Genomic DNA, 26871 nt, shown 5'->3' on the forward strand with positions numbered 1-26871 from the left:
CGACGACGACCGCTGCGAACGCGGCCACCGCGAGCTCGGCGAGCGTGGACGGCATCATCGCGAAGAGGTCGCCGCGCGTCGGGGTCGCGCGCGTCCATCGCGACGCCGCGGACCAGAACCGCGCGGCGAGGACCGGCGTCGCGAGCGTCGCGATGAGTTTCAGCGCGCGCGGGGGGGCGCGCGCGGCCGCGGGGCGCTGGGGGGGCGGCCGCATGCGCGCTCGCGGAATGTTACCCTTTCGGAGAAGAAAAACGAAAGAGGTCGGGTCCGCCCTTCCAGCCGACCGACCGCTCGCGTTCGCACTCCCGAGGGGCGCGCCCCTCGGGAGCTCCGCCGGCGTCGACGCGCGCGCGCCGCGCGTCGACGCTCGCGCGTCTCGTCCGCCTCGTGATTCGCGCCACCGACGCGCGGACGCGGCGCGCGGGGGCGTCCCGTCGCGCGCCACACCGAACCGAACGCCGCGCCTGGTCCCTCCTCCCCGCGTCTCTTCTCTCACCTTATGCTTCGCGTCGCCGCCGCGACCGCGCGCGCGCCGTGGCTCGGCGCCGCGTACGCGCTCTGGCGCGGCGCGCGACGCGTCGCGCGCCGCGGGCGCGCGGCGCCCAAGCCGAGGGCGTCGCGCGCGAGGCCGCTCTCGACGCGCGGCGCGCTGGAGGAACGACGCGACTCGGCGACCGCCGCCGCGCCCGCGGACGCGCGCGAGGCGGCGGACGACGCCGACGCCTCGCGCGCGACGGCGACGCGCGCGCGCCTCGAACGTCTCGCGCGCGTGCTCATCGCGACCACGACCGTCGCCGCCGCGGTCGCGACCGCGAACGGAGGAGCGTCGTCCTCGTCCTCCTCCTCCTCCTCCTCCTCCTCCTCCTCCTCCTCCTCCTCGCGCGCGCGCGAGGAAAAAAAACGACGCGCCGCGCTCGAGCGTCGCGTCCGCGTGCGCGTCTCCGAACGCGACGGCGTCGTCGCGTTCGACGCGAGCGTCGCCACGGTCGCGCCGCGAGCGCGCGCGTGGGACGCCGTCAAGCGCGCGGTCCTCGGCGAGCTGCGGCCGAGGTTGGACATGCGAGACATCGTGTGGCAGCGCGCGACGGTCGAGGGACAGCCGGCGCGTCCGGCGTTCGCGCCCTCGACCACCGCGCGCGTCATCGACCAGGAAGCGACGTGGCGCTGGGGGCTTCTCGGCGGGAAGTCTCGCATGCGACTGCTCGTGAAGACGACGGACGCGGAGGCGGAGGCGAGCTTCGCGCTGATGCAGCCGTCGGAGGTCGGCGGCGCCAAGTCGGCGACGCTGCGAGGTGAGACCATCTTCGGACCGAGACTGATCCCCATACGACCGCGCGCGCGAGGTGAACGCCGATCCTTGAGGACTCGCTCACTTCTCCATCGTTCTCTCCTTCTCCGTTTCTTTCGCGCAGACTACCGCGGCGTCATGGGCGTCGCCCGCGCGCCGCCGGTGGACGCGCGCGACGCCGAGTCTCCCGAGACCCGAGGCGGGTGCGTGCTGTACATGAGAGGCGAAGCCGCGGGCGCGGAGCTCGGGTTCGCCGCGAGAGCTGTCGCGTCGAGGGCGATGAAAGAGGCGCTTCGAGGCCAGGTCGTGAGGACGCTCGCGGACGTCTGCTTCGTGTCCGACGCTTTAATAACGGACGAGTGATGTATACACCGTCATGATGTATACACATCGCCAGCCGCACGTATGCTATTCTCCGTCTACCCCGCGCCGCTACGCTACGTTCAGTTAGTCTACTACCCTCATCTATTCCCTAGCTAGTCTACTACGTACTTACCCCCGCGCGCGGGTACCGCATCACGAGCGTCTTCTCCTGCGCGCAGTTCGAGAACAAGTGAAACAACCGCGGGTCTCGAAACCCGCGCGCCTCGAGCGACGCGACCGCCTCCTCGATCTGTCGTTCCCACTCGCCGTACCCGCGGCAAAAGTTTTTAAACGTCGTCACCAGCGTCGCGCCCTTCTCGTCCGTCGCGAGCTTCCCCGTCAGCGACAGCAGAATCTCGACGACGTCGCGCGGCGGCGCGTTCGCGTCGCACACGAGCAGCCTAATGTTCGCGCCCGCCGAACCATCTCCCGAACCATCTCCGCGTCCGACGGATCCGAAGCGTCTTCTCAAATCGTCGTCGACGGCGTCGGACGCGTCCTCCGCGCGCATCGCGAGGTGCGTCACGCACGCGGGGAGGGACGCGCCGGCGCCGTCGATCGCGATCGCGCCCGGGTCGATCGCGTACACGACGCCGCCGCGCTCGGCGTCGAGGCGACGCGCGATGTAGTGCGTCCATCCGCCGGGCGACGCGCCGACGTCGACGCACCGCCAATCGCGTTCCACCGTCACGCGCGCGCGAAGGCACGCCTCCTGGAGCTTGTAGAACGCGCGGCACGGCGGCGCCTCGCGCTCGCGACGCGTCTTGATCGACTCGCAGTGGTAGATCAGATCGCGCAGCGTCGCGACGCCGGGCGGCGGGGGCGAGGGAGGGCCGGGCGCGTCGTCGTCGCGCGTCGACGCCGCCGACGCGAAGTCCGCGTCGTCGCCGGCTTCTGCTTCGCACGGCGCCGTCGCGCTCCACATCGAGACGTACGCGCGCCCGGCGACGACGACGACGTCTACGCCGTGCGTCGCGTCCTTCGCTGCGGCGACGCACGGCTCGCGCGCGTCGGCGTCGTCGTCGGCGTCGTCGTCGGGACGCGTCAGCGCGGCGACGAACGCGTCCCCCGCCGTCGGAGGGAACCCGCGCACTCTGATCATCGCGCGGCCGCCGTCGTCGCCGCCTTCTCCGCCCTCTCCGTCCTCGCCCCGCCGCTCGCGAAACGCGCGCGCGGCGTCGGTCACAAACCCCCGCGCCATCGCGCGCAACGCCGCGCGCAGCTCGTCGTCCGAGTCCGCGGCGACGGTCGTCGAGCGCGTCGCGAGCCGCGCGTCGTCGCCGCCGCCGCCGCCGCCGTCGCCGACGACGTAGATCCTCTTCTGCGCGACGAGAAAGTGCGGCTCGCGCGCGACGCGCCGCAACGCCCCTGCGACGCCGCCGCCGCACCGCGCGAGGACGACGCAGTCCGCGTTCCGCGTGAGGTCCGCGCGTGCGCTCGCGACGACCGCGTCGTCGCCGAACAGCTCGCGGCATCGCGTCGTCGTCCGCGCGGCCATCCCGATCTCGCACTGAAACGCGAGGAGGCAACGATCGCCGTCGCCGATCGCGACGGCGCGCGACGGCGGATGCGGGAACCAGCACTCGGGCGCGTCCGGGTCCTTCCTCCGCGCGACGTCGCGCGCGCAGACGCCGTACCGCTCGAACGTCCAGCACGGCGCGCGCTCGCGCCTGGGGACGTGCGCGCGCGCGCACGCGTCGCCGAACGCGCAGCACGACGCGCCGCCGCGGAGGAACAGCTTGCACAGCTCCGCGCCGACGACGCCGTCGCGCGTCGGCGCCGCGCGCGGGGGGTCGTGATGACGCCTCGGCGGGGGGCGCACGGGCTGGAGCGCGCGCGTCGCGTCGTCGTCGCCGTCGCGCGCGTCGAACCGCGCGCGCGGCTTCGTCATGCCCGCGCGCGCGCGTCGGAAGTGAGGCGACGGCGGCGGCGCTGCCGACGAAATAACGCATCGCGCGGGCGAGCAGACTGGAGTGCTCGCTCTCGGTCCTGTGTGATGACGCCGCGATCCGTCGCTAGGGTATTCCGTCGCGCGCACCCACCTTCGCGGGGCGCACGCAGGCTTCCGCGAACCGAACGCGCGATGCTCCGTCGCATCGCGAGCGTCGCGGGCGCCGCGGCCGCGCGCGGCGCGCGGGCGAACCCGATCGGCGCCGCCCCCGCGGGCGCGCGCGCCGTCGGCGGGCTCATGGTGGTGCGTCGCTCGCCGCCCGTCCTCCGCTCGCTCCGCCCGCGTCGGTTGCGTTCTCTTCTTCTCCCTCCCTCCTCTCGGGCGGCCGCCGCCGCGCGTCCGGGAGGGGGGGGTCCCTCCGCGACGGCGTCGGCGGCGACGCGCGCGGCGACCTTCGCGCGCGTCCTCGCGACGCGTCGTCGGATCTGACCCGCGCGCGCCCGCCCCCGCGATCGTCCTCCGACGCGATCGCGTCGCGCGACCCTTCGACGCGTCCGTCCTCGTCTCGCTCGCTCTCGTCGCCCTAATTCTTCCATCGATTCGTCGATCGCGCGCGCTGACCCGCCCGGCATCCCTTCCCTACCTCCCCCACGCCGCATCGATCGCAGCACCGCGACACGCCGACGAACAACGACGCCCTGAAGTGGGACTTCACCGAAGCGAACGCGCCGCTCGTGCGCGAGATCTTAGAGCGGTACCCGCCAAACTACAAGCGCAGCGCGATGATCCCGCTGCTCGACGTGGCGCAACAGCAAAACGGCGGATACCTCTCCGTGCAGGTCATGAACCGCGTCGCGGAGATTTTGGAGGTGGCGCCGATCCGCGTGTTCGAGGTCGCGACGTTCTACTCCATGTTCAACCGCCAGCCCGTGGGGAAGTACCACGTCATGGTGTGCGGCACGACGCCGTGCATGCTTCGCGGCTCGCGGGAGGTGAACGCGGCGCTGGAGCAGCACCTCGGGATTAAAAAGTTTGAAAACACGCCGGACGGGATGTTCACGCTGGGGGAGATGGAGTGCATGGGGTCGTGCGTCAACGCGCCGATGATCGCGGTCGCGGACTACACGAACGGCGTGGAGGGGTACACGTACAACTACTACGAGGACTTGACCCCCGCGGACGCGGTCGCGGTCGTCAAGGCGTTGAAAGCCGGGCAGAAGCCGCGCGTCGGGAGTCAGCACAGGGACAAGGCGGAGCCGATGGGCGGGCAGCAGACGCTCACGAGCGAGCCGCCGGGGCCGTACTGCCGGGATCTGAACAAGGCGAGGGCGGACCTGGAGGCGGCGGCGAAGGCGGCGGCGGAGGCGGCCGCCGCCGCGGAGAAGGAGAAGAAGGCGTGACGTCGTGAATCGTCCATCATTTTAATCATCATTGACTCCGAGATTGTACTCACAACGAGAAGATCCACATCCTCCTCAGCTCCATCCGCGTCACCGCCCGAGGTTCATCTTCACCACGGACTTCGTCGCCTGGGACTTGCACCCGGTGAACGGCGGCACGAAGGGCTTCTCGATGAGCTCCGCGTCCGCCTCCATCTTCTCCCTCGCCGCCGCGATCTTCAGCTCCGCGGGGTCCGCCATGTGCTTCGGAAACCGTTGCAACGTCGCGTTGTACCCGCGTTTGGGCGGGTGACTCGGACGCCACTGCTTCTCGATCGGGCTCCCCTTCGGCTCCGGAAGCTCCGGCCCTTCCTCCTTGTACGAATACTCCCCCACCACCCCCGCGCCCTTCGGGCCCCCGATCGTCGTCCCGCGGGTGCCGTACCCGCCCTTCTTCGGCGCGCGCGCGGGCGCCCACGCGGAGCCCTGCATCTTCTTCTTCCCCTCTCTCTCCCGCGCCGCGTTCGCTTTTCTCTCCGCGTCGTACTCGTCCCCCTTGTACGAATACTCCCCGGCCACGCCGTGCCCTTTCGGTCCCCCGAGCGTCGTCCCGCGGGTGCCGTAGCTCCCTTTCTTTCCCGGGCACGTCGTGATCTGCCGCGGCTTCTCGTCGAGTCGCGGGTCGCCCTTCATCAGCTTCTCGTCGTTCGGGTCGACGTCGCCGCCGGGAACGCTCTCGTGCTTCCCGCCGATACATCCGCCGTACCCGCCCAGCCCGCACGCGTGCTTCGTCAGGCTCGTCGGCTTGAACGGCTTGTCCGTGACCTTCCCGGCCTTCTCCGTCTCTCTCCTCGCCGCGCGCTCCTCGTTCGTGAGCGCGTACTTCTCGTTCGCGTACAGAGGCTTGAGCTTATCGAAGCACGCCCTGTTGTCCTTGCCCGTCTTTCGCGTCGACGCTTTCATGTTCAGGCCTCGGTACCGCGACGACTGCGCGAGCGGGTCCTTGCCGTCCAGGTACGGGTCCCCGACGGCCAAGTACCCGGCGTCGCTGAACGTGCCGTACTTGTTGGACATGGTGGAGAGCGCGGGCGGCTCGCTCGCGGGGCGGGGCGATCACGATTACGATTCCGAATCCGCTTTGGGACGGATGGACGGACGGAGGACCGACGACGGATCGCGTCGACGCGGTCGACGCGCGTCGTATCGCGCGCGCGGGGTGCTCCTTCCCTTCCCTTCCCGGGGGGAGCGCGTCTCGTCGGCGGCGGCGCGCGCTCGCGAGGTCCGGGGTGGTGGACGACGACGCGACGGCGAGCGCGGCGCGGGGTCGTGGCGAATGACGAGGCGAATGCGCGCACCGGGGGTCCAACGCTCGAGTAGTTCAGTCTTGTACGAGTACGTACGAGTCAGGCTACGCGTGCACGTACACGTGCACGTACTCGGAGCTCGCATGCATCACTGCTCGCCCAACACGCATACGCACGGTGCACTCTCTTACACGCATGGGGTGCGCGGGGTCGAAGGCCGAAACTCACGATGACACCTGGGGCGAACTGGATCCAAGTGAGCGCACGGTAATGCCGGCATCCGAGAGAGAAGCAGTCTCATTTCGAGAGATAGAAGACGAAGCGCTTCGACTGAATGCCGAGGCGAAAGAAACGGAGGAAGCGGGACATTTTGACGATGCGCGCGCGTTATACGAGCGCGCGCTTGAGTTGATGAGCTCTACGTCTGGGATGACCGTGCCTTATGCCACCACACTCAGCAACATGGCGTGCCTCTTGCGCACTCAGAAAAGATATGATGAGGCACTGGAGCTGTTCACAGAGGCCTTAGACATGGTCGAAAACTATCAATATTGGGATTCTTTTGGGGGTGAAGATTCTAAGAAGGAGATGGTTGATCAAATACTGCAAAATAAGTTGCAGATGGAAATTCGGAGCGGGGTCATAACCTAATCAACGAGTTCGGTGACGTATCCTCGTTTTCCGCATCGCGTCTCGATGACCGCTGTCCTCCGCGGATTCGGCGGGCCGGCGATATTGTCCTCGACGACGCCCTTTGCGAATTTAACGTTCTGTAGCCTATTGTAATAAACCTCTTGTCAGTGTACTCTGACGGTTTATTAGACCGTGAAACGCTGAAACGTCGAAATGCGCGACGTATGGGCAATTAGTCAGGTGCCATCTGGCCCTTTTTTTTCGTTCAAAGCCGCGCAGGCCGCGGGCGCGGCGCCACTTCCTCGCGAGTCGCCGCGCACGTTCGTCGTCGAACGCGCGTCGCCGATCGCGGAGACAGTGAAAACGTAATTGTTCCTCGCAGCGGGAACACCCACATCGCGCACGTCGAGCGCGTCGCGCGCGTTTGAGCGTCGCTCGCCGCGCGCGCCCTCGCCGTGCGTCATGGCTCGATTCGCCGCGAACGTCACTATGCAGCGATTCCTCGCCGCGCTCGCGGTCCTCGCGCTCGCCGCCGTCGGCGTTCAAGGTGCGCGCGCGCGCTCGTTCGGCCGTCTATGCGCGCGCCGCGCGCTCGATCGCGGCGCGATCGCGCGTCGCGTCGCGTCGCCGCGCGCGCGCCGCGTCGCGCGATTCGAACGAAAAAAAGAGCGCGAGAACTGACGCGCCCCCCTTATTCCATCCGATCCCGCCCGAACCGCCCCCGACGAACAGCCGGCTGCGACTACCACACGAACTGTGCTTCGTGCGTCGCGGACACGACGTGCGGATGGTGCGTGATCGCGCGCGTTTCGGAACACCCCGGGGCTCGCGCGGCGGCGGCGCGCGCGCGCGCGCCGCGCGATCGTTCGGCCGCGCGGCCGTTGGATCGGCATTTTCGATCGATCGATGTTAAAATTCCGCGAAGACGTCGCTCTCTTCGCTCGCCCCTGACCTCCGCGCTCGCTCGCGCCTCTCCCCCCTGCCTCCAGGTGCGGCAACGACCCGTACTCCGCGGGCGGCTACGGCATGACGCTCCAGGGCGATCACACCGAGGGCAACCCGTTCTCCCCCGACGCGTACATGGTCGGCGGGTACGGCAAAGTCAAGCAAGACACGAACCCGAAGATCGTCCTCGGGCAAAACACGCAGTTCACGAAGCAGTTCCGCGGCTACTCCTCCTACGGCGTCGACGCCGCCTCCGCCCCGACGAAGCTCGGGTCCAACCCGTTCACGATGGTCGTCGTCGTCGCGAACGTCGCGCAGGAGATGCCCATCCATCGCGTCTGGTCCGACGCCAAGATCGAGCTCGAGTCCGCGCCCGCCGCGACGTTCACCGCGTTCATTCCGTTCACGCTCGGCACGCCGCGCGGCAGCGGCGGCCTCAGCGCGGGGCCCACGGGCACCGAGGTGGTGCTCCCCAACTCGGCGTCCAAGGAGCAGCTCACCGTCGTGTGCACGACGGGGAACGATCTCCCGACGACGCCGACGCCCAACTCGGCGAACGCGTGCAAGTTCACGAAGGAGCTGAAGGTTGGGTACTGGATCGTGCTCGACAAGAACACGGTCGGCGGCGTGCCGACGCCGATTCATCGCGTCATCACGTCGATCAAGTCGGACACGGAGCTCACCGTGGACGCCGACTTCACCCTCTCCAACGCCACCGTCACGAGCAGCCTGTCGCACTCCGGCTCGGTGATCGCCGCGCCCGGGGACTGGACGTACGTGGCGTGCCCGCCGCGCATCGGGAAACGCGCCACCGGCGTGGGCTTCATCGAGTCGCACCCGGATCAGTCCTCGGATTTCAAAAACTCGGGCGCGATCGCGACGGGACGGAGCGACGACTCCATCTACCGCGCGTCCGGCGCGGCGACGCTCAAGAAGCACCGCATCGTCGGACGAGGCACGCGCTTCGAGACGCAGATGGGGAAGACGTCGCACTGGGCGAAGGCTGAGACGGGCGGATACTTTGGCGAAGGCCCTTGGATGTCCGTGCAGATCAACGGCGACTGGGAGACGGTCAAGGTGGACAACCTCGCGACGACGGGGACGTACGCCGAGTACATCATGAACCTCGAAAACTCCTTCTCCGAGCCTTTGCTCAAGGCGACGCACTTCCACTGGTACACGATGCTCACGAAGGGCTACGGCCGCGTGCGGTCCTACGGCAAACGCGTCGTCTCGAACATGTGGTCCAACACCGAGTTCTCCAACACCGCGGGCGAGGGCACGACGGAGGGATTGTACGGGAACACGAGGTTTCTCACGGAGCTTCGCACCGGCTTCACGATCACCGCGTGCGGGCAGACGAGGATGGTGAACTCGATCCAATCCGACGTCGAGCTCACGATCGACCGACCGTTCACGCTCGGCAACCGCGAGTTCATCGCACACACCGGGTCGACGGCGAAAGCGGACGACCTGTACGTCCGCGGTCTGACCCGCCTCATGCCGCTCTGGCCGCGCGGGGTCACGGTGCAGATCATCGTCACGAAGGCCACCTCGGGCGCGACCCCGAAGTTCAAGTACCACGTGTGGTGGAAGACGTTCAAGCACACGGACGACGGCGACGGAAACAGCGCGGACGACCAGTGCACGAAAGCGATGATCACCGCGGACACGGACTGCGGCATCGCGATGCAGTGGAGCACGTGGTTCCAGCTCAAAGACGCGGAGCTCCAGAAGGAGTTTGGCGTGTACATCAAGTGGAACAAGATCGCCATGGGCGCGGGCTCGGTGGCGACGCCGAGGTTTGTAAAGTTTGACCAGTGGAAGATCCACGTCGCGGACATCGAGAACTGCGAGTACTGGATCTCCACCGAGGGCGAGCGCTTCATCACGGACGACAACGCGAACCCGCCGGTGTGCTACAACTACGGCAAGTGCCTCCCGATCACGACGGACGCGACCACGCCCGCCGCCGCGGAGAGACGCCCGCAGATGAACGCCCCCGGCCTCGTGCAGTACGACGTCTCCACGTTCAAGCTCACCGCCGCGCAGGACCCTGCGGACGGGAACCGCAACGCGAAGTTCACCTCGGACGTGGACCCGGGAGACATCGTTCGCCTCATGGTGGACGGCGCCGGCACCGACGGCGAGGGCGACGGCAAGTGGAAGGACATCCGCGTCGCGCGCATCGTCTCCGACACGGAGCTCATCTCCGACTACGCGCAAGCGATCGACACGTCGACGCCCGGCGGCAGCTTCAACTACCGAATCCTGAAGTGCGCGGCCGGTCGTCGCTACGGCGTGAACCACGACGACACCTCCGGGTCGTACCTCCCCGCGAACAGCAAAGGCCTCGCGCCGGACGAGACGGCGCTGGCGTACCTGCCGCACCCGGAGCACACGTTTTATCAGACGTGGTCGTACAAGTACTGCGAGATCGACCCGGGGTGCTGCGGCTTCCGCGTGTCGTCCGTCGTGCAGCCGCAACAGTTTGGGTACTACCACGTCAAGCCGGACCACTCCAACTACAACCTGCGGATCGCCGTGCACACGGTGAACGACAACTTGGATTTGTACACGCGTCGCGACGACGACGGCGGCGGACGTCCGGACACGACCAACTACCACCTCACGTCCGTGCGCGAGTCCGTGCCGTGGGCGATCGACGAGGACGAGTACGACTTCGCGTGCGTGTCTTCCAGACTCAAGCAGTCCGTCTTGGGCGGCGCGACGGCCGTCGCGGCGGGTAAACCCGAGGAGGCGTACCACACGTCCCTCGCGAGGTTCGTGCAAAACGACGACGTCCCCAACTGCGAGAAGTGGGTCGTCGGCGTCATGGGCGACAACCGGTACCCGCAGACGGTCGGCGCGAGCGAGTACAGCGCGCGGTTCTACATCGAGTTCAACTTTCCGGACTTCGCGTGCGAGGACAGCGCGGCCCCGGCGACGGCGGTCGGCGGTTTCCCCGCCGCGTCGCACAAGGATAAGTGCGTGCAAAACAACCTGCGGTTCGTTCGCGACGCCGACGTCGTCCTCAACAACGCCGACTCCCCGAAGTGGGTGGTGCGCCTGACCGAGACGAAGAAGCGCGTCAACGGGCAGTTCGTGAAGTGGCGCGACCAAGGCGGGGCGTCGTACCCGAACGCGCAGCGCTCCGGCGCGGTGTGGTGGCACAGAAAAGTCCACATCTGGGACGGCTTCGAGACGAATTTCGTCTTTCAAATTACGGACCCGTCGCAGTGCGGCGGCGAGGACAAGATCTGCGACGGCGGCGACGGCTTCGCGTTCGTCATCACGAACGACGATCGCCAAGAAGACGCGGACTACAACTCCAACACCGGGTGGGACTGCGAAACGAAGGAGGATTGCAAACTCACCGACGGCTTGATCGGCTGCCCCGCGGACGGCTTGGGCTACGCCAACTCGAAGAAGTCTAACACCGTGGATTACTTCGGCGAGTGGGTAGAGTGCACGAACGGCCTGCGCAAAGCCCTCGCGGTCGAGTTCGACACCTTCTACAACGTCGAGCGAAGAGACCCGAAGCAAGGGAAGCAGCACTGGTGGATCAACGCGACGGAGTACGTGTCGTACAACGACAATCACCTCGGCGTCTTCATGACGACGGAGCCCAAGTACGCGCATCAGCCGTGGGGCGCCGCGCAGCCCGAGCTCAAGGCGCTGCACAGCGACGACGAGAACGGCGCGCACTTCGGGAGCACGCCGTCCGTGCCGACGATGGCGGACTTCCAAGAGCACACGGTGAAGATTCGATACACCAGAGGGTTCACCACGGAGAAGCAGGGCTCGGGGAAGATCTCCACGACGGACATCGTCACGGACGACAAAGACCGACGCCGCCTGAAGGGCAACCAGCTCACGAAGTTCAAGACGGAGCTCAGGACCGGGTTTGAGTTTGGCTACGCCTCGAGGGTCAAGGCGAACGTCAAGGTGAAGCTGAACCGCGACATCACGTGCGAGGACCCGGAGAACCTCAGGGCGCACTACAACGACGTCGGGTCGTTCGAGGCGTGCAGGACGTCGCCGCCCGTGGCGACGACCGGTTTCGGCGACGACGGCGAGGCTTCTCGAGTCATCAAGATCATCGACGACGACGAGGCGAACCTCGAGGACACGTCCACCTCGGACGCGACGAACGAGGAGAAGGAGGTGCGCATCACGTACATGAACGCGTTCAACCCGAAGCAAGACTACGACGCGGATTACAACATCATCAAAGAGTTCCCGGGAGAGGTTCAAGACAAAATAACTTACTTCTAACTATCCGCCGGCGCCGACGCTCGTGACCTCCGCCTCGCCGCCGTCGTCGATCTGATGCACCAGGTGCGCGCCGTTCAGGCGCGGACTCATCAGGAGCTCTTTCAGTTTCGTCGGATATATCGGCTTCGTGATGTACTCGTCCATGCCCGCGGCGAACCCCTCCTGGTGATTCTCCGCCGTCGCGTTGGCGCTCGTGGCGAGGATGAAATTCCGCTCGGGGAGCTCCCCGCTCGCCTCCATCTCTCGTATCTTCCGCGTCGCGTCCAGCCCGTCCATCACGGGCATCTGCACGTCCATCAAGATCGCGTCGTACCTCGCGCCGCCGCGCAAGATGTCCACCGCCTCCTTGCCGTTGTTCGCGAGGTCGGAGCTCATCCCGCAATGTTTCACCACCACCCGCGCGACCTTTTGGTTCATGACGTTATCCTCCACGATGAGCACTCTGCCGCCGTGTTTAAACGCGAACATCCCCGCGGCGGTGACGAACGACGCGACGGTGTCGCCGCTGACCGTCTGTTGCATCGGCGCCCGCCGCGCTCTGCCTCTGCCTCTGCCCGTCGACGGCGGCGCGATCGCCGCCGGCGCGGCGTCGCGATCTTCCGTCGCGCGTCCCGCGCCGCCGCGTCGCCGAACGAGAATCGACGGCGCCGCGGCCCCGCCGCTCTGCCGCGACGAAGACCGCGTCGCGCGCGCGCCGCCGCCGCGAGCGCCATCCCCGGACGCCCTCGCCGCCGCCGCCGCGATCTCCCCGGCTCTCGACGCGAGGCTCGCGTCCGCGCGTTGCAGCGCACATCGCATCAGGTTCGGCTTCACAGGTCGCAACACCTGCGTCGCGCTCGCGACGACGGAGTCGTACATCGCCGAGTCCAGGTCGGACCCGTTCGCCGCGGCAGCGCGGTGGCTCGCCGCGATGTGTGGAGTGATCTTCTTGTTCGCGATCAACACCAGCGGCGGCATCGGGACGCCGCGCGTCGCCCACTCCGACGCGAACGCGCCCAACAGCTTCTCGTCCACCACCAGCGACACCGCGCCGGCGTGGTCCCTCGCGACGCGCGCCACCGCGTCGCAGACGTCCGATGCCCAGCTCTGTGTCTGATGGCGCATCATCGCGTGCGGGAACGATTCGCCGTGGCGTAAGCGCTCGCTCGTCGCGCCCCCCGCGTTGGCGACGTTCGCGATCGCCGCCGCCAAGCTCTCCTTGGCGACGAGCGTCGCGACGCACGACGTGTGCGGCGTCGCGTACGTCGGCGTCGGGAGCGGGGCATAGGACGCGGTCGCGACGCCGCCGGGACCGGGACCGGGTCCGGGCCCCGACCCCGACCCCGACCCTCCCGCGCCCGCGATTTCCAGCGAGAGCTTCAGCGTCATCGTCGTGCCGCGCCCCAACGTCGACGCACACTCGATCGAGCCACCCAACGCGTGCATGATGTTCGACGTGATCGCGAGGCCCAGCCCGGTGCCGCCGTACTCGCGCGTGCTTCCTATGCTCGCCTGCCCGAACGGCATGAAGACGACGCCGAGCTTATCGTCCGGGATGCCGATGCCGTCGTCCACGACGTGGCACGTGATGGACATTCGCGGGTGGTTACGTTCGCCCGCAACCCCGCCCACGCCGGGCGCCGTCTCCATCGCGCTCAGCTCGCGCGTCTCCGTGATCGCGAGGCCGGTGGCCCAGGACCGACGCTTCGCCGTCTCTCGCGCCAGCCGCTCGCGCTTCTCGCGCGCGATCCTCTCGCGCTCGTCCTCGGGCTTCGCGGCGACGACGACGCGAACCTCGCCGCCCTCGCGCGTGAACTTGATCGAGTTGTTCGTCACGTTGATGAGCGCCTGTCGCAGTCGGAATTTATCCCCGCGAAGGACGACGCCGTCCAACGAGGGGTCGACGTCGACGACCATCTCCACCTGGTTCTTATTCGCCTGGTGCCCGACGATGTCCACGAGCTCGTTCATCATCTCGTGCACCTGAGTCAAAGGCGTCAGAAGCGGAGTTGAAAGGCGGGCGTCGAGGTGTGTCGGGATTGAAAGCGAGGGACCCTGGGCGGAGAGAGACGAACGCCGGGAGAGAAAGTCCTTAAGGATCGGCGTTCACCGCGCCGACGCGGTCGCACGGGGACCGGCGTGAAGGAGAACGCGCGCACCTCGAAGTTTTCAACGACGAGCTCCTGGTGCGTGTCGCTGCCGGACTCGAGCTTAGCGAAGTCGAGGATCTGCCCGATGATGCCCAGGAGCGCCTCCGCGCTGACGATGGCGCTCGAGACGAACTCCCTCTGCGCCTCGGACAACGTCTCGTCCTCCAGAAGCATCGAGTTGAACGCGATGATCGAGTTCAGCGGCGTTCGGAGCTCGTGCGAGATGTTCGCGACGAACGCGCGGTGCAAGTTGGAGACGCTCTCCGCCTCGCTCTTGGCTTTCTCCAACGTTCGCAGCGCGAGTTGGGAGACCCTCGAGAGCTCGAGCGCGTCCGTGAACAAGCCCTCGTCCAGACGCATCAAACCGTCGCACGCGTTTATGAGCCAAAAGTTCGAGTAGATGAGATTCACCGAATACATCAGCTTCGCGAACATGTCCGCGGCGGTCATCAGAAGGAACTGCGTCGCGGTGTCGATGTACCCAATCTCGCGTAACCCCTGAATCACGGGAAACAGCGTCCACGTGACGTACGTCCACCGCTCGAGCGAGTGCAACACCGCGCGGTCCCGCGGCGAACGCACTCTCTGCAGGATGCACGCGAAGAGGACTCTGAATCCGATCATGAGACCCAGAAACAGAAACGTCGACGTCGAGAGCGCGATGACGCGAACCCAGTACGAGCGCGTCAGCAGTCCCAGCGCGCCGGCGAGGAGCATGAGGTTGTTCACGAGCGCGACGAGCCAGACGTCCCACGCCGTGGCCATCACCTCGTCCTCGCCGATGGTCTTTCGGAAACTCGCCGCGCCGTCTCGAAACGCGATGTCGAAGACGCGCTCGACGTGGCCCATCATGCGGACGACGAAGCCGACGACGCCGCCGAATGTTTTCGCGTCCGAGTCGCACTCGTCCCCGGTCCCGGATCCGCGGCGGCGGCGGTCGCCGCCGCCGTCGTCGCTGCGGTCGCCGCTGTTCGTCGTCGGCGTGCCCGCGCCCGCGCCCCCCGAAGCGCGATTACTGCCGCTTCGAAGCGCGCGGATGATGCTCTCCGCGCCCTTTCTCCCGCCTCTGATGGACCCGCCGGCGGCGGCGGCGGCGGATCTCGGCGACCCTCCGTCGTCGTCGTCGTCGCCGCCGCCGCCGATGAGCCGCTCCTCCAGCGCGTTCTCCCAGACGCGATCGTCCTCCTCCTCCTTATCGAACTGATGCCGCGTCGTCAGCAACAACATCGCGATCTTCGATATCATCAGCGTGGACGTCACCGGCCACACCGCGACGACGCGCATCGCGCTGTACTCCAACGCGCCGTCGCGTTCGCTCGCGACGGTTGGCACGAGATGGAAAAAGTCAAGCGCGTAGTACATCAGCGACCAGAGACAGATCATCGAGTGATACATCAGCAGCGACGTCTTCAGCGGGCCGGCGCGGAACCCCGGGATGACGCCGCTGACCGCGGTCGTGAACAGCGACGCGGCGTAGAACGACATCGCGGCTATCTTCGTCATCGCGAGCGTCTGCTCTTCGTCGTCGCGGACGCTCGGCGGTACGACGCTTTTCGTCGCTCGCGTCGCCATCGCTCGCGTCGCGCGCGCGATGCTGTCGCGGTACGACGACATCCCCTCCCCCGCGAAGAAGCATCGCGGGATGCCGTGGAACGGGCGCTCCGGCGTGAACAGGGCCGCGTCGCCTGGCGAAGGGATCGACTCGGCGCAGTACTCGTGCAGCGCGATGCAGCCCGCGAGGACGCACACGGCGGATATCACCGACGGGACGACGAACGCCGCGAGGTTGGTCTTCATCGTGCGCTTGGCGGAGTCGCGCTCGCGGCCCGACGCCGCGCGGAGGTTCACGAGCCGCTGCACCGCGTTCCATCCTTGGCTGCGGGCGGGGGGGCGGGGGCGTCCGGTCGCGGGCGATGAGAAGAGAAGAAAGCGCGCCGGCGCGCTGCCGCGTCGGAAAAGCGCGGCAGATGATCGACGAGGATGAAAATTCGGTGCGGGTCGGGAGGCGGGGGCGGCGGGGGGGGGGGCGGGGGGAGCGCGAGGGCGTCGCGCGCGCGCACCTATCCCGCAGGAACACGTCGTTCGCGCGCACCATCGCGGAGTCGCCGTCGCGAGCGCGCGTCCCTCGTCGCGCGTCGCGGGTGTGTGTGTCGTTTGGGTAAAGTGGGTGACGCCTCGTTTTTTCTTCGCCTACTCGTACCTGGACCACGCACACCACGTGGTGTTCGGGAGATCGCGCTCGAGATCGCGATTTCCCCACGTGCAAACAGTCTGCAAAAAAATTAATTTAACAAGGGGTGCGCAGTTTTTGAGGATGAGTTTCAAACCACTGTCCCGATCGAGACCGCCGATCAACCCGACCCGCGCTTCCCCGAACTGACCGACGGCCAAAGCGCCGGTGACGCTGATGATGGGAAACCCTGGCCTGGGGAAACGGAAACCGCCGAAAGCGAAAAGGCCGTTGGTTTCGCGGCATTGGCGTCGTCGCCCCCCCCCGCCCGACCTCGGACGGACGACGCGTCGCGCCGGGCGGAGAGAGACGACACGATGCATCACACGACGCCGAACCCGCTGGGCCCGACGCCGCGGTCGAAGCCCACGTCCAAGGCGGCGAGCCCGCTGCCGCTCACCGCGCTGACGGACAGCGGCGCGTACAACAACGACGGGATCGGACACTCGCTCGTGGGCGCCGCGTGGTCGATACCGACCGGCCTCAGCGCGTCCGAGGAAGCGATCGCGCGCAAGGAGACGCTCCTCCTGCGGAGAGAGACGCACACGCTCGCGAAGCGCGCGAATCACGTCGACGACGTGCTGTCGCAGATGAAGCAGGACAAGAAGGGGACGACGCGCGCGCTCGAGGCCAAGGCGCGCGAGGCGAATTTCCTTCGACGAGAGGTCGAGCGCGTCGTCGCGGAGAGAGACGCCATGGTCGCGAGCGTGAGCGCCGACCGCGCGTACATCCGGCGCTTAGAGCACAAGATGACGGCCGGCGGGCCGGACAACGCGGAGCGATGCGCGACGCTCCGCGCGCGCGTCAAGGAGCTGAAGGACGCCGTCGCCGCCGTCAAAGCGTCGGAGGCGGAGAAGGCGGCGGAGATCGAATCCCTCCGCGGAGACAAGGCGTCGCTCGCGCACGCGCTCGAACTGAGAGCCGCGCAGCTCAGCGCGGAGGGCGGCGGCGACGTCCCCTCGCGCCTGCTCTACGCCGTCGCGAAAGGGAGAGAGGAGGCGGTCTCGCTCGCGGTGCAACTCGCGGAGAAGCACGACGCGTTGACGCGAGAGAAGGAGGAGTGCGAACGCCTCCGCGTGCGCTGCGAAGAGTGCGAACGCGCGAAAGAGGACGCGATGATGGAGGCGGCGCGCGTGCACGCGAACGTGAGCGACTTGGACAAGCGGACGGCGGCGCTGAAGACCACCGCGGAGGCTGAGGTGACGGACGCGCACGAGGCGTTGGCGAAGGCGTCCGAGTTGGCGTTGCAGTTTGAACGCGAAACCGTGACCCTACGCGCGGCGTTGGACAAAGAGAAGCTGCACTCGCGGTCGTTAGAGCTCGCGCTCGGGGAGACGGAGACGGGCGTGAGCGAGGAGCTGGAGGGAATGAAAAAGGAGATGGACGCCGCGGTCGCCGCGACGGAGGCGGAGGCGGCGAAGGCGACGCGCGAAGCCGCCGCCGAGCGCGACGAATGGCGGCTGAAAGCGGCGCGGCTCGAGGCTGAGCTCGAGGCGGCTCGAAAGATCGCCGCCGCCGCGGAAGAGGCGAGCAAGACGCACGACGGCGTCGCGGCGCGCAGGGCGGAGATCGCGGAGGCGGAGGCGGCGCGCCGCGCGGAGCAGGCGGAGGCGCTGGAGGAGGAGGCGGGGAATCTCACCGCGCAGATCGAAGCCTTCGCCGTCGTCAACGCGCGTCTGCAAGACGCCGCGGCGTCGGCGCAGTCGCGCTTCGACGCGGAGGTGGCCAAGTGCGCGAACCTCCGCGCGCAGGTGCAGACGCTCGAGGCGCAGATGGCGGCGACGCGCGCGGAGAAGACAACGGGCGAGGGCGACTTGAAGAGGAAACTGCGCGGCGCGTTGGAGGAGCTGGCGACGGTCATCGCGCAACGCGACGAGCAGAGGCTCGCGCTCAAGGAGACGATGAGCCGGTGCGCGAGCGCGATGGCGCGAGCGGACCGCGCGGACGCGAACGAGAGCTCGTTGAAGAGTCTCGTGGATAACCTCACGCGGAGCAAGACGCTGTTGCAGGAGACGATGGTGGAGCAGTTGGCGTCGGTGCGGACGCAGTTGGAAAACGCGCAGGCGCAGAACGCCGAGCTGGAAGCGGCGGTGACGCGGCAGCGGATCGCCGCGGAGAAACTGCAGGGGCTCGTCGCGGACCGAGGGTCGTTCACGCCCGTGGCGTCGCCGATGTCGCCGTCGCCGCGGTGACGCGACGCGCGGGGAGGTCGAAACCGTGAACTAAGTCAGTACATACTACGACGACTCCTATGATAACGAGCCGTCTCGTCCGCCTACCGACCGTAATCCTGTTCCCACGTCGCCGCGTTCATCCACGCGTCCGGGTCCTCGTACTCGAACTGCTCCCACGGCGCCGGGTCCCTCGCCCACCCGGTCCCGCGCGAGTCGTACGCCCCGCCGCCGCCCGCCAGCGAGGGGTTCTCGTGATACGCGTCTCGGTTTCCCCGGCATCCCCCCGCGCCGCCGCCGAGCCGCCCCCGCGTCGACCGAGGCCCGACGCCGCCGTACTCGGAGAAGTACCCGTCGCCGTCCGGCGCGCACTCCGCGTCCGCGAGCGCTTCGACGGCGCCGTCGCCGCCGAGGTCGCACCCCTCGAAAACCACGCCGACGAAAGTAGCGCCGCCGGGGCCGTGCGCGCGTCCGGGGCGCTCTTCGAACGTCGGCGGGACGTTCACCGACACGCGCTGGTCCGCGAAGAGCGCGCGGGAGCCGAGCGCGTACGTCTGCGGGGGCCCGCCGCCGTCCGCGCGCTCGCGCGCCGCCGCGTCGACGCAGTCTATCACGACGAGAGCCTCCGGTCCGGCTCTTCTCCTATGAAAAGTCGTCGTCGCGTCGCTGCCGACGACGGTCGCGAACGCGCCGTCCGGGAGGTCGAGCGGCGCGTTCCCGTCGCCCGCGTACACGCCGGGGGCTGAGGGGGGGGGAGGCGGGGTGGAGTTCGGTGGCGCGTCAGTTGGGGTCGCGAGGCGTCGAGGTCGGGGATTGAACCGGCGCGTGGCAACTGAACGCACCTAACCGAATCACGTCTCGGTTCGTCCACTCCCTCGGTTTGGCGCCGTCGACCGCGCCGCGGTCGACGTCGCCGAGGGCGTCGTACGCCGCGCTGCTCGCGCCGAACGACGCGCGGCGGCGGCGTCGCGGCGAGGGCGAGGACGCCTCCGCGTCCGCGTTCGGACGCGTCGCGACGGCGTCGACTAAGATCGCGTCGAGCGCGGATTGAACATCGGAGAACGGATCGTCCGGCGTCCCGCTCGAACCCCCCGCGCCCGCGGAGACGTACACGTCGCAGTGCAGAAACTCCGCGAACGTGCTCGAGTACGTCGCGCCGTCGTTGGAGACGGAGACGCGCGAGCTGAGGGCCATTCCATACAAAAAAAGTTCACCGGTCAGTTGAAACGAGATGCGATCAAGTGTTGAAACCGAGCGATGGGTGAAAAACTTTTGTAGATAACGCACCTGAAGCACGGTGACGCGCCGCCCGGGAAATCGCCCGTCGCGCCTGTCCACGCGCCCGCGGCGTCGGCGCCTCCCCTCGGCGCGACGCGCGGCGCGACGCACGTCACCTCCGTCGCGCTCGCGAACGTCGCGCGCGATCGCGTCGTCGACGGCGGAGGGTCCGCCAGCCCGGGACCCGCGCCGGGGTCGAAGAACGCGCACGACAGCTCGTTCGACGACTGAAAGTTCGCGCCTCGGATCGTCACCGTCGAGCCGCCTTCGAACGGCCCGCGCGCGTCGACGCCCGCTGACTTCAACCCGGGCGCGACGCGCGCGCTCGTCGCGATCGATAACACCGTGGGGATTACGTCCTCGTACCGGAACCGCACGAGCGCGGCGTTCGGCATCGGCGAAGACGCGTGCGGGTCTGCGGCGGCTTCGGCGACCAAATCGTCAAACGTCGCGCCGTCGTTGGAAATCGTCACGACGCAGTCCCGCCCGACGACGACCGACCCTGAGGACCCAAACGACCCCGGCGCGTCCGGCCCGATCGACGGCATCGGCGGCGAGACGCATCGTACGCGAGCGTAATCCTCCCAGCGCGTTTCCGAGGACGCGTTCGCCGCGACGCCGACCACCGCGCCGGACGCCGCGTCGACGACGGGGCACGCGAATCGACACGCGAGCCTCCCGCCGGGGAGGAACGTTCCGGTCGTGGGCGGGCCGACGCCGATTGACGTCCGCGACGCGAGGTTTACGCGGCCCGCGAGGCCGGGGCCGCCGGTCGGGGCGGCGTCGTCGACCCCCGGCGGGCGCTTTCCCGCGCCGAGGACGTCGGTCAGCGTCGCCGCGACGACGCCGCCGCCGCCGTTCGCGTTCGCGTCCCACCCGACCGCCTCGACGTGAAACGCGGTTCCGCCCGCGTCCGGCCCAACGACCGGCCCTCTCGCGACCCACCGCTCGCGGACGCGCCGATCGATCGCGGTCGCGCGTTGGAACCCCGCGGGTCCGCATCCCGGGCACCCCGGCGGCGAGTCGTCGAAGAGGAAGCGCAACGCCGCGCCCGCGCCGTTCGCGACGACGTAGTTCACCCCATGACCGCCGAACGCGCCGTCGCCGTTGCTCACGGTGACGTGCGTCGACTCCGCGAACGCGCGCCGCGGGGTCACGCATCGCACCTCGCCGGGAGAGACCCACACGCCCGGGACGACGTCGACGCCGCCGCCCGTCGACGCGAAGCGAACGACGAGTCCGGGCCCGCGCGCGAACCCGGCGCCAGAGATGGTGAGCGTCGCGCCGCCGCCGACGTGCGCGCGCGGCGGGAAGAGCGACGCGACGACCGGCGCGCGCGCGCCGCCGACGTGCGCGCGCGATCGCCCCTGCGACGCGGCGTCGAACCCTCCGTGCGCGCGCGCGGCGTTCGAGGACGCGCTGAGGAGGAGGAGGAGGAGGACGCGCGCGATGGTCCCGCGGCCCGAGGGGGGGCGCGTCGTCGTCGTCGTCGTCGTCGTCGTCGTCGTCGTCATCGCGGCCGCGCGCGTCGCGCCGCGCGTCACCGCGTCGCCGCGCGCGCGGTTCCGCGTCGTCCGAGCGCGGACATGCCGGCGGTCGCGGGAGCGCGCGACGAGCCCGATGGACGCGAGGGGGCGTCGTCGCTTGTGAGGGGCGGGGCGTCCGAGAGGACGAACTCTCTCGACGAGAAACGGCTGCTGCGCGGCGACGTTCAGGTGAACAAAAGTTTTTGACCCATACCTCGGTTTCAACACTTGATCGCGTCTCTTTTCAACTGATCGATGAATTTTTTTTGTATGGAACGACCCTCAGTTCGAATGTTGTTGACCGGCGCACTCCGACGATCGCGGCGCCGCCGCGTCGACGCCGCCGCCGCCGCCGCCGCCGACGACGACGACGACGACGATCATGATGCACCCGAGCGACGCGTCGTCCTCCGCGTCGTCGCGGTTCTCCCCCGTGGACGCTCTGACGCGCCTTCAATCTCTCCAAGGGCTCTGCGCGAGGCTCGATCTCGACGCGCTCCTCTTCGTCGGCGGCGTCGACGGGCGCGACAACCTCGGCGCGACGCGCGCGATCAACTTTCTCCTCGGCGGCGTCTCCGGGTTCGATCTCCTCGAGCGCGAGAAGCTCGTCGTGGACTGGGGCGAGGACGTCGTTTTGCTCGTGCGAAGGGACGGCGTTGAGATCCACCTGTCTGAACGCGCGTACGACGCCGCGCTGCCGCTCATCGCGTGCTGGGGGGACGTCGTCGTGCACACGCTGCCTCCGCGCGCGCTGGCGGAGGAAGGCGGCGCGGAAGAGGGCGGCGGCACGATGGCGATGGCGATGGCGATGGCGACGGCGACGGCGGCGGCGGAGGAGGAGGAGGAGGAGGACGGCGACGACGACTCGGAAGACGACGACGACGCTTCAGACGACGCCTCCGAGTCTGACGACGACGACGACGACGCGGCGCAGGACTTCAAGCTGTCCGCGCTCGTCGCGATGCTCACCGGGGTCGAATCCGTCGGCGTCGCGCTCACCCCCGGGTCGAAACACGTCCCACCGGTCATGGAGACGGAGACGTGGCCGCTACTCCAAGCGTACGGCCTCGAAGGCGTCGGACGCTCGGGCTTCTTCACGATCAACACGCGAGTCGTGGACGTCTTCTCGGAACTGCACGCGGGGGTGTTCGCGCAGCTCGACAGCGCGGCGCTTCGACGCGAGGCGACGGATAAGGTTCCGTCGCTGCGGATGCACTGGTCGGCGCTCGTGCGCGGGTTGGACGACGCGTCCACGAGCGAGCAGCGCGCGGGACGGAGCGAACGCGTCGTCGCGGAGCCGCTGACGGAGTTTTTTTCGTACGGAAATTTAAGACGGCCGATCGGTTGCCGCGCGTTCGAGGACTCGCAGCTCCCGCGGCTGAGCTTCGGGGTTCGGACGGACGCGGAGGTCGTGGACGCCGCGGAGGAGGGCGACGGGAGGGTGAGCGACGTCGTCGCGCGAGACGCGGGGCGAGGCGGGCCGGCGGGCGGCGAAGGCGAAGGCGAAGGCGAAGGCGAAGGCGAAGGCGAAGGCGGGGCGAAACACTTCGTCGTCGAGGCGTGCCACCCGAAGAGCCCCGGGTTGCGGTGCGCGCGGACGTATTTCCTCGCGAGCGACGCCGTGCGTCTCGCCGCGAGACGCGGGTTCGTCCCTTCCGCGTCGCTCGATCGCGTCGAGAGGAGCGACGAGAAGAAGGAGGGAGGCTGCGATCGGGACGACGACGACGACGGCGACGACGCGGACAGGACGAACGCCGACGCCGACGACGCCGACGCGACGGAGGCGAGGGAGAAGCGAGAAGAGGCGGCCGCCGCGGCGAGACGCGACGCGATCGACGCGCGCGCGCTGTACGCCGCCTACGCCGGGTGCGTCGCGGTGTCGCGGCACGTCATGGACGCGTGCGCGAACCGTTGGGCGGCGCCCAACGGCGACGGGCCGGAGACGTGGGCGAACTCGAACTCGAACTCGAATTCGAACGCCGCCGCCGCCGCCGCCGCCGCGTCGCCGCCGTACGACCGCGCGCGCATTGAAACCGCGTTCACGACCGCCGTGTCCGCCGCCGTGGACGACGACGAAGACGTATTAGAAGAGATGCGCGACGTCGCGTCGTACCTCTCCCTCCGCGCGCGCGACGTGCGCGTAGAGTTGACGTCGCGCGCGCCCTCGAACGAGCCGCCGTCGCGCGCCATCGCCGCCGACGGCGCGCTTCGACCCGCGCTTGCGCTCGCCGCGTGCCGCGTGTCCCTCCGTGGCGTCCGCGGGCTGGGCGCGGTCGTCGTCGAGGACACGTTCGTCGCGCCCTCGGGACCTGGACGCGGCGGCGGCGCGCTGGTGCTCACCGAAAGCGTCCCGTTGACGCGCGCGTGGCCGGGCGAGGGCGCGGAGGCGGAGGCGGTGGAGGGGACGCGCGACGCGATGGAGAAGATCGCGCGCGACGCGCTGACGCAGTTCAAGAGAGCGACGCGCGCGAAGAAGAGGGCGAGGCTGGAGGCGGAGGCGGCGAAGGCGAGGGCGGCGAAAGAGGCGGAGGATGCGAAAGAGGCGAAAGAAGCGGTCGAGGACGAGGACGAGGGCGCGGTCGCGGCCGCCGCGGGCGTCGACGACCCGCCGGACGCCGCGGACGACGACGACGACGGCGTCTTCCTCGACTCGGAGCTCGACGTCACGGACGACGACGACGATGACGCGGAGGACGAAGAAGACGAAACGACGACGACGCGGGAGGCTGCCGCTCTTCCGGGACGCGACGACCGCGCGGACCCGAGCGACGATGTCGAGCCGCTCGGTCCGGTGTCGTCGCGGTTCGTCCTCCCGGACGCGCTCGCGCCCGGGCCCGACCTTCTCACGCCGAGACCGATCGACGTCGTCGCGTTTCCGCTGCTGCTTCCCGAGCGCGAGCGCGAGCGCGACGACGGCGGCCGCGGCCGCGGTCTCGAGGACATAGAGGACCTCGAGGACCTCGAGCTCGCGCGCGTCGCGGTCCAGGGGACCACGGGCGTGGAGATGACGGGGACTTGGCGCGCCTTCTCGAACGGCGCGACGTACGCGCCGCCGCGCGGCCCCCCCGCGCCGTTGATTTTCGGCGAAAACGTCGCCGCCGTCGACGCGCACGGCGGCGTCGGCGACGGCGACGACAAAACCGACGCCACGGAGGCGCTCATCGTGTTCACCTTCAAGGAGAAGGAGGGCGGAGGACGGCGGCGCGCGGATCCTCCGCTGTGCATCTCGCTCGCGCGCGCGCCGATCAAGGCGCGGCGCGTCTTCCTTCGCGAGGTGGTTCCGAGGTGCGTTCTATACACTGGTCCCCATACGACCCCGTTCGCGTGGTGAACGCCGATCCTTAAGGACTTTGCCCGGCGCGTCTCTCCGCCCATCCCTCGCTTTCAATCCCCGCCATCGACGCCTTTCAACTCCATCTGACGCCTTTCAACTCCTTTCAACGCCTTTCAAGGTGGAAGAAACACATCGCGGAGTTTTCCCTCGACGTCGCGTTCAGGCCGTCGCTGCCGCGGTTCGAGCGCGCGCGGCTGACGCGCGAGGCGCGGCTCGCGATCGACGCCGCGCGCGCGGACCAGGTTGGCGCGGCGCGCGTTCGACCGACGCGAATGCGCGCGTCGTCGTTCGCGTCGGACGACGCCGTCGAACGCGCGGCGGCGCGCGACGTCGGCGGCGCGACGTTCGCGACCGACGACGACGGAATCCCAACCGTCGCGCCGGCGCGAGGAGAGTCCCAAGCGTCACGCTCGCACCACCACGTGATCGACGTCCCCGTGACGTTGCTCGTCGGCACGCTGGACGGCTGTCAGGACGAGGTGGCCGGCGCGCTCGATCGCTTCGCGAGCGGTTCGGCGTCGTGGATTCGATGCGAGCCGCCCGTCGACGACGCCGGCGGCGGCGCGTGCGCGTTCGACGCCGCGCTCTGCGAGCGCGCGCTGTGGCGAGACGCGCTCCCGAAGTGCGCGCGCGCGGTCGCGTCGAGGCCGCCGAGGGTGGTGTTCATCGCGCGGACGCGGCAGCCCGCCGCGGAGGTTGGCGCGGCGCTGCGAGACGCGTGCGCGGCGGCGACGGCGCGGACGGCGGCGCTGTCGGCGCCGCCGTTCGCGCGCTTCGTCCTCGGCGCGATCACGACGTGCGTCGCCGCGGACGGGTTCTTCGTCGAGGCGGAGCGAAGGCCGAGCCCTTCGGCGCTGGCGCAGCTGTGCCCGCCCGCGGCGAACAACGTCGTCGTGTTGCCTCGCGGCGGACATCGCTGCGGCGCCGCCGCCGCCGCCGACGCGTCCTCCGCGGGGCCGTCCATCGCGGAGCTCACGCGCGACACCCTGGAGTGGGTCCGCGCCGCGGTCGCGGTCGCGGTCGCGAGGACGCGCGCCGACCCGGTGTCGGTGATCGTCGGCCAGCGCGCGCTGAGAGACGGCGCGCTCGGGGTCACGGAGGGGACGAACCTGCTGCCGCCGCCGTCGCCACCGCCGCCGAAAGCCGCCGCCGCCGCCGCCGCCGCCGCGGGCGCGCGTCTTCTTCTTCCCCCCTCCCCGGAGTGGTCGACGCGTCTGGCGCGCGCGACCGCGTCCGCGTCCGCGCGCGATCGCGCCGGGGCGCGACACGTCACCGCCGAGGGCGACGTCGACGTCGCGAAGCTTCTCCTCGCGCTGCGGCGTTTATTCCGAGACGGCCGCCGACCGCCGCCGCTCTCCCCGTCGACGCTTGCGACGATGACGCCGGACCAGAGATCGATTTACTCCCTGACGCGGTTCGCGAATAAGGACGCGGACGCATCGGTTGTTCTGGAGCACGTGCGCGTGCGCGCCGCCGTCCGCGAAGAAGAAGAAGACGACGACGCGGAGGGAGAGGGCGTTAACGACGCGGAAGGAACGCCGGGGGGGGGCTCCCCGGGGGCGCCGCCGCGGACGACGGTTAAGACGTATTCGTTCAACTTCTCCTCCGCGGCGCCCTTCGCGGTCGGCGCCGCCGCGGTCGAAGCCAACAAAGTCGCGGTCGCCGCGTCTTCGGTGAGCGTTTTCGCGGTGGGGAAGCACGTCGCGGATCAAACGCGGCTTGACCTCGCGTCCGTCCTTCGCGCGTGCGCGCGCGACGGTCCGCCGCTCGTGAAGAAAAAGACGCGACGCGACTGGACGCCGGCGGATGAGGACGCGGTCGTCGAGCGGCTCGAGGTGGAGCAGCGAGAGCGCGGGCTCCCGCGCGGGTGGTACTACGACGGCGCGAAGTACGTGTCGCACGACGGCGAGTCGTCGACGCGACACCCGCGGTACGACGACGCGGTGGAGGAGCGGTTGACGGAGCTGAACGTCGCCGTCGACGCGGAAAACGTTTGGAGGGAAGACGCGAGACGACACGCGAAGGGCGTTCGCGTGACGCTGGACCGAGCGTTTCCGGCGTGAGTGACGACGCGGACGAGAGAGGTTTCCTGTATGGGTTCGGAGGTGCTCGCTCTCTGCGC

General features: G+C 69.0%; 13 protein-coding genes across 13 annotated transcripts; 8 read left to right on the top strand and 5 right to left on the bottom strand.

Annotated features, from left to right (window-relative positions):
* Positions 1-499: 499 nt before the first annotated feature.
* MICPUCDRAFT_52557 (uncharacterized protein) lies at positions 500-1651 on the top strand (the record flags this gene model as incomplete). The annotated part of the gene is made up of 1 exon (XM_003062745.1): positions 500-1651. One exon carries the CDS (start codon positions 500-502, stop codon positions 1649-1651), a length of 1152 nt encoding a protein of 383 aa, XP_003062791.1.
* Positions 1652-1737: 86 nt separating this feature from the next.
* Positions 1738-2852, bottom strand: MICPUCDRAFT_66759 (uncharacterized protein; the record flags this gene model as incomplete). Its single annotated transcript, XM_003062953.1, has 1 exon — positions 1738-2852. The coding sequence occupies one exon, from the start codon at positions 2850-2852 to the stop codon at positions 1773-1775; it is 1080 nt and encodes a 359-aa protein (XP_003062999.1). The 3' UTR covers positions 1738-1772.
* A 1352-nt stretch (positions 2853-4204) lies between these two features.
* Positions 4205-4942, top strand: MICPUCDRAFT_21836 (uncharacterized protein; the record flags this gene model as incomplete). Its single annotated transcript, XM_003062746.1, has 1 exon — positions 4205-4942. A coding segment is annotated over one exon (738 nt), but the record flags the coding sequence as incomplete, so codon positions are not given.
* A 90-nt stretch (positions 4943-5032) lies between these two features.
* Positions 5033-5995, bottom strand: MICPUCDRAFT_52560 (uncharacterized protein; the record flags this gene model as incomplete). The annotated part of the gene is made up of 1 exon (XM_003062954.1): positions 5033-5995. One exon carries the CDS (start codon positions 5993-5995, stop codon positions 5033-5035), a length of 963 nt encoding a protein of 320 aa, XP_003063000.1.
* Positions 5996-6383: 388 nt separating this feature from the next.
* On the top strand, positions 6384-6876 carry MICPUCDRAFT_52561 (uncharacterized protein; the record flags this gene model as incomplete). The annotated part of the gene is made up of 1 exon (XM_003062747.1): positions 6384-6876. The coding sequence occupies exon 1, from the start codon at positions 6496-6498 to the stop codon at positions 6874-6876; it is 381 nt and encodes a 126-aa protein (XP_003062793.1). The 5' UTR covers positions 6384-6495.
* A 1008-nt stretch (positions 6877-7884) lies between these two features.
* On the top strand, positions 7885-10003 carry MICPUCDRAFT_66762 (uncharacterized protein; the record flags this gene model as incomplete). The annotated part of the gene is given in 4 exon segments (XM_003062748.1): positions 7885-8893; positions 8908-8922; positions 8929-8999; positions 9001-10003. Coding segments are annotated over 4 exon segments (2098 nt in total), but the record flags the coding sequence as incomplete, so codon positions are not given.
* Positions 10004-10676: 673 nt separating this feature from the next.
* MICPUCDRAFT_66764 (uncharacterized protein) lies at positions 10677-12059 on the top strand. Its single transcript, XM_003062749.1, is given in 6 exon segments — positions 10677-10681; positions 10683-10754; positions 10756-10923; positions 10939-11139; positions 11177-11791; positions 11841-12059. 2 exon segments carry the CDS (start codon positions 11419-11421, stop codon positions 11987-11989), a joined length of 522 nt encoding a protein of 173 aa, XP_003062795.1. The 5' UTR covers positions 10677-10681; positions 10683-10754; positions 10756-10923; positions 10939-11139; positions 11177-11418; the 3' UTR covers positions 11990-12059.
* Positions 12060-12171: 112 nt separating this feature from the next.
* On the bottom strand, positions 12172-12519 carry MICPUCDRAFT_9052 (uncharacterized protein; the record flags this gene model as incomplete). The annotated part of the gene is made up of 1 exon (XM_003062955.1): positions 12172-12519. A coding segment is annotated over one exon (348 nt), but the record flags the coding sequence as incomplete, so codon positions are not given.
* Positions 12520-13425: 906 nt separating this feature from the next.
* Positions 13426-14570, bottom strand: MICPUCDRAFT_21996 (uncharacterized protein; the record flags this gene model as incomplete). The annotated part of the gene is made up of 3 exons (XM_003062956.1): positions 13426-13704; positions 13846-13998; positions 14196-14570. Coding segments are annotated over 3 exons (807 nt in total), but the record flags the coding sequence as incomplete, so codon positions are not given.
* Positions 14571-15382: 812 nt separating this feature from the next.
* Positions 15383-16590, top strand: MICPUCDRAFT_66767 (uncharacterized protein; the record flags this gene model as incomplete). Its single annotated transcript, XM_003062750.1, has 2 exons — positions 15383-16086; positions 16271-16590. Exons 1-2 carry the CDS (start codon positions 15414-15416, stop codon positions 16588-16590), a joined length of 993 nt encoding a protein of 330 aa, XP_003062796.1. The 5' UTR covers positions 15383-15413.
* Positions 16591-16757: 167 nt separating this feature from the next.
* Positions 16758-18632, top strand: MICPUCDRAFT_42420 (uncharacterized protein; the record flags this gene model as incomplete). The annotated part of the gene is made up of 1 exon (XM_003062751.1): positions 16758-18632. The coding sequence occupies one exon, from the start codon at positions 16758-16760 to the stop codon at positions 18630-18632; it is 1875 nt and encodes a 624-aa protein (XP_003062797.1).
* A 24-nt stretch (positions 18633-18656) lies between these two features.
* On the bottom strand, positions 18657-21403 carry MICPUCDRAFT_52565 (uncharacterized protein; the record flags this gene model as incomplete). Its single annotated transcript, XM_003062957.1, has 3 exons — positions 18657-19353; positions 19454-19794; positions 19899-21403. The coding sequence occupies 3 exons, from the start codon at positions 21401-21403 to the stop codon at positions 18716-18718; spliced, it is 2484 nt and encodes an 827-aa protein (XP_003063003.1). The 3' UTR covers positions 18657-18715.
* A 394-nt stretch (positions 21404-21797) lies between these two features.
* Positions 21798-26812, top strand: MICPUCDRAFT_42421 (uncharacterized protein; the record flags this gene model as incomplete). The annotated part of the gene is made up of 2 exons (XM_003062752.1): positions 21798-24700; positions 24868-26812. 2 exons carry the CDS (start codon positions 21798-21800, stop codon positions 26810-26812), a joined length of 4848 nt encoding a protein of 1615 aa, XP_003062798.1.
* Positions 26813-26871: the final 59 nt, after the last annotated feature.

Source organism: Micromonas pusilla (genome assembly GCF_000151265.4).
Source record: "Micromonas pusilla CCMP1545 genomic scaffold MICPUCscaffold_13, whole genome shotgun sequence".
NCBI classification, from domain to species: Eukaryota; Viridiplantae; Chlorophyta; class Mamiellophyceae; order Mamiellales; family Mamiellaceae; genus Micromonas; species Micromonas pusilla.

Coding starts and splice junctions, on each gene's coding strand:
- MICPUCDRAFT_66764 (XM_003062749.1), top strand. CDS start 11,419: ATGACGACGGAGCCCAAGTACGCGCATCAGCCGTGGGGCGCCGCGCAG. Junction 11,792..11,840: donor CACGTGCGAGGACCCGGAGA/ACCTCAGGGCGC, acceptor GGCGTGCAGGAC/GTCGCCGCCCGTGGCGACGA.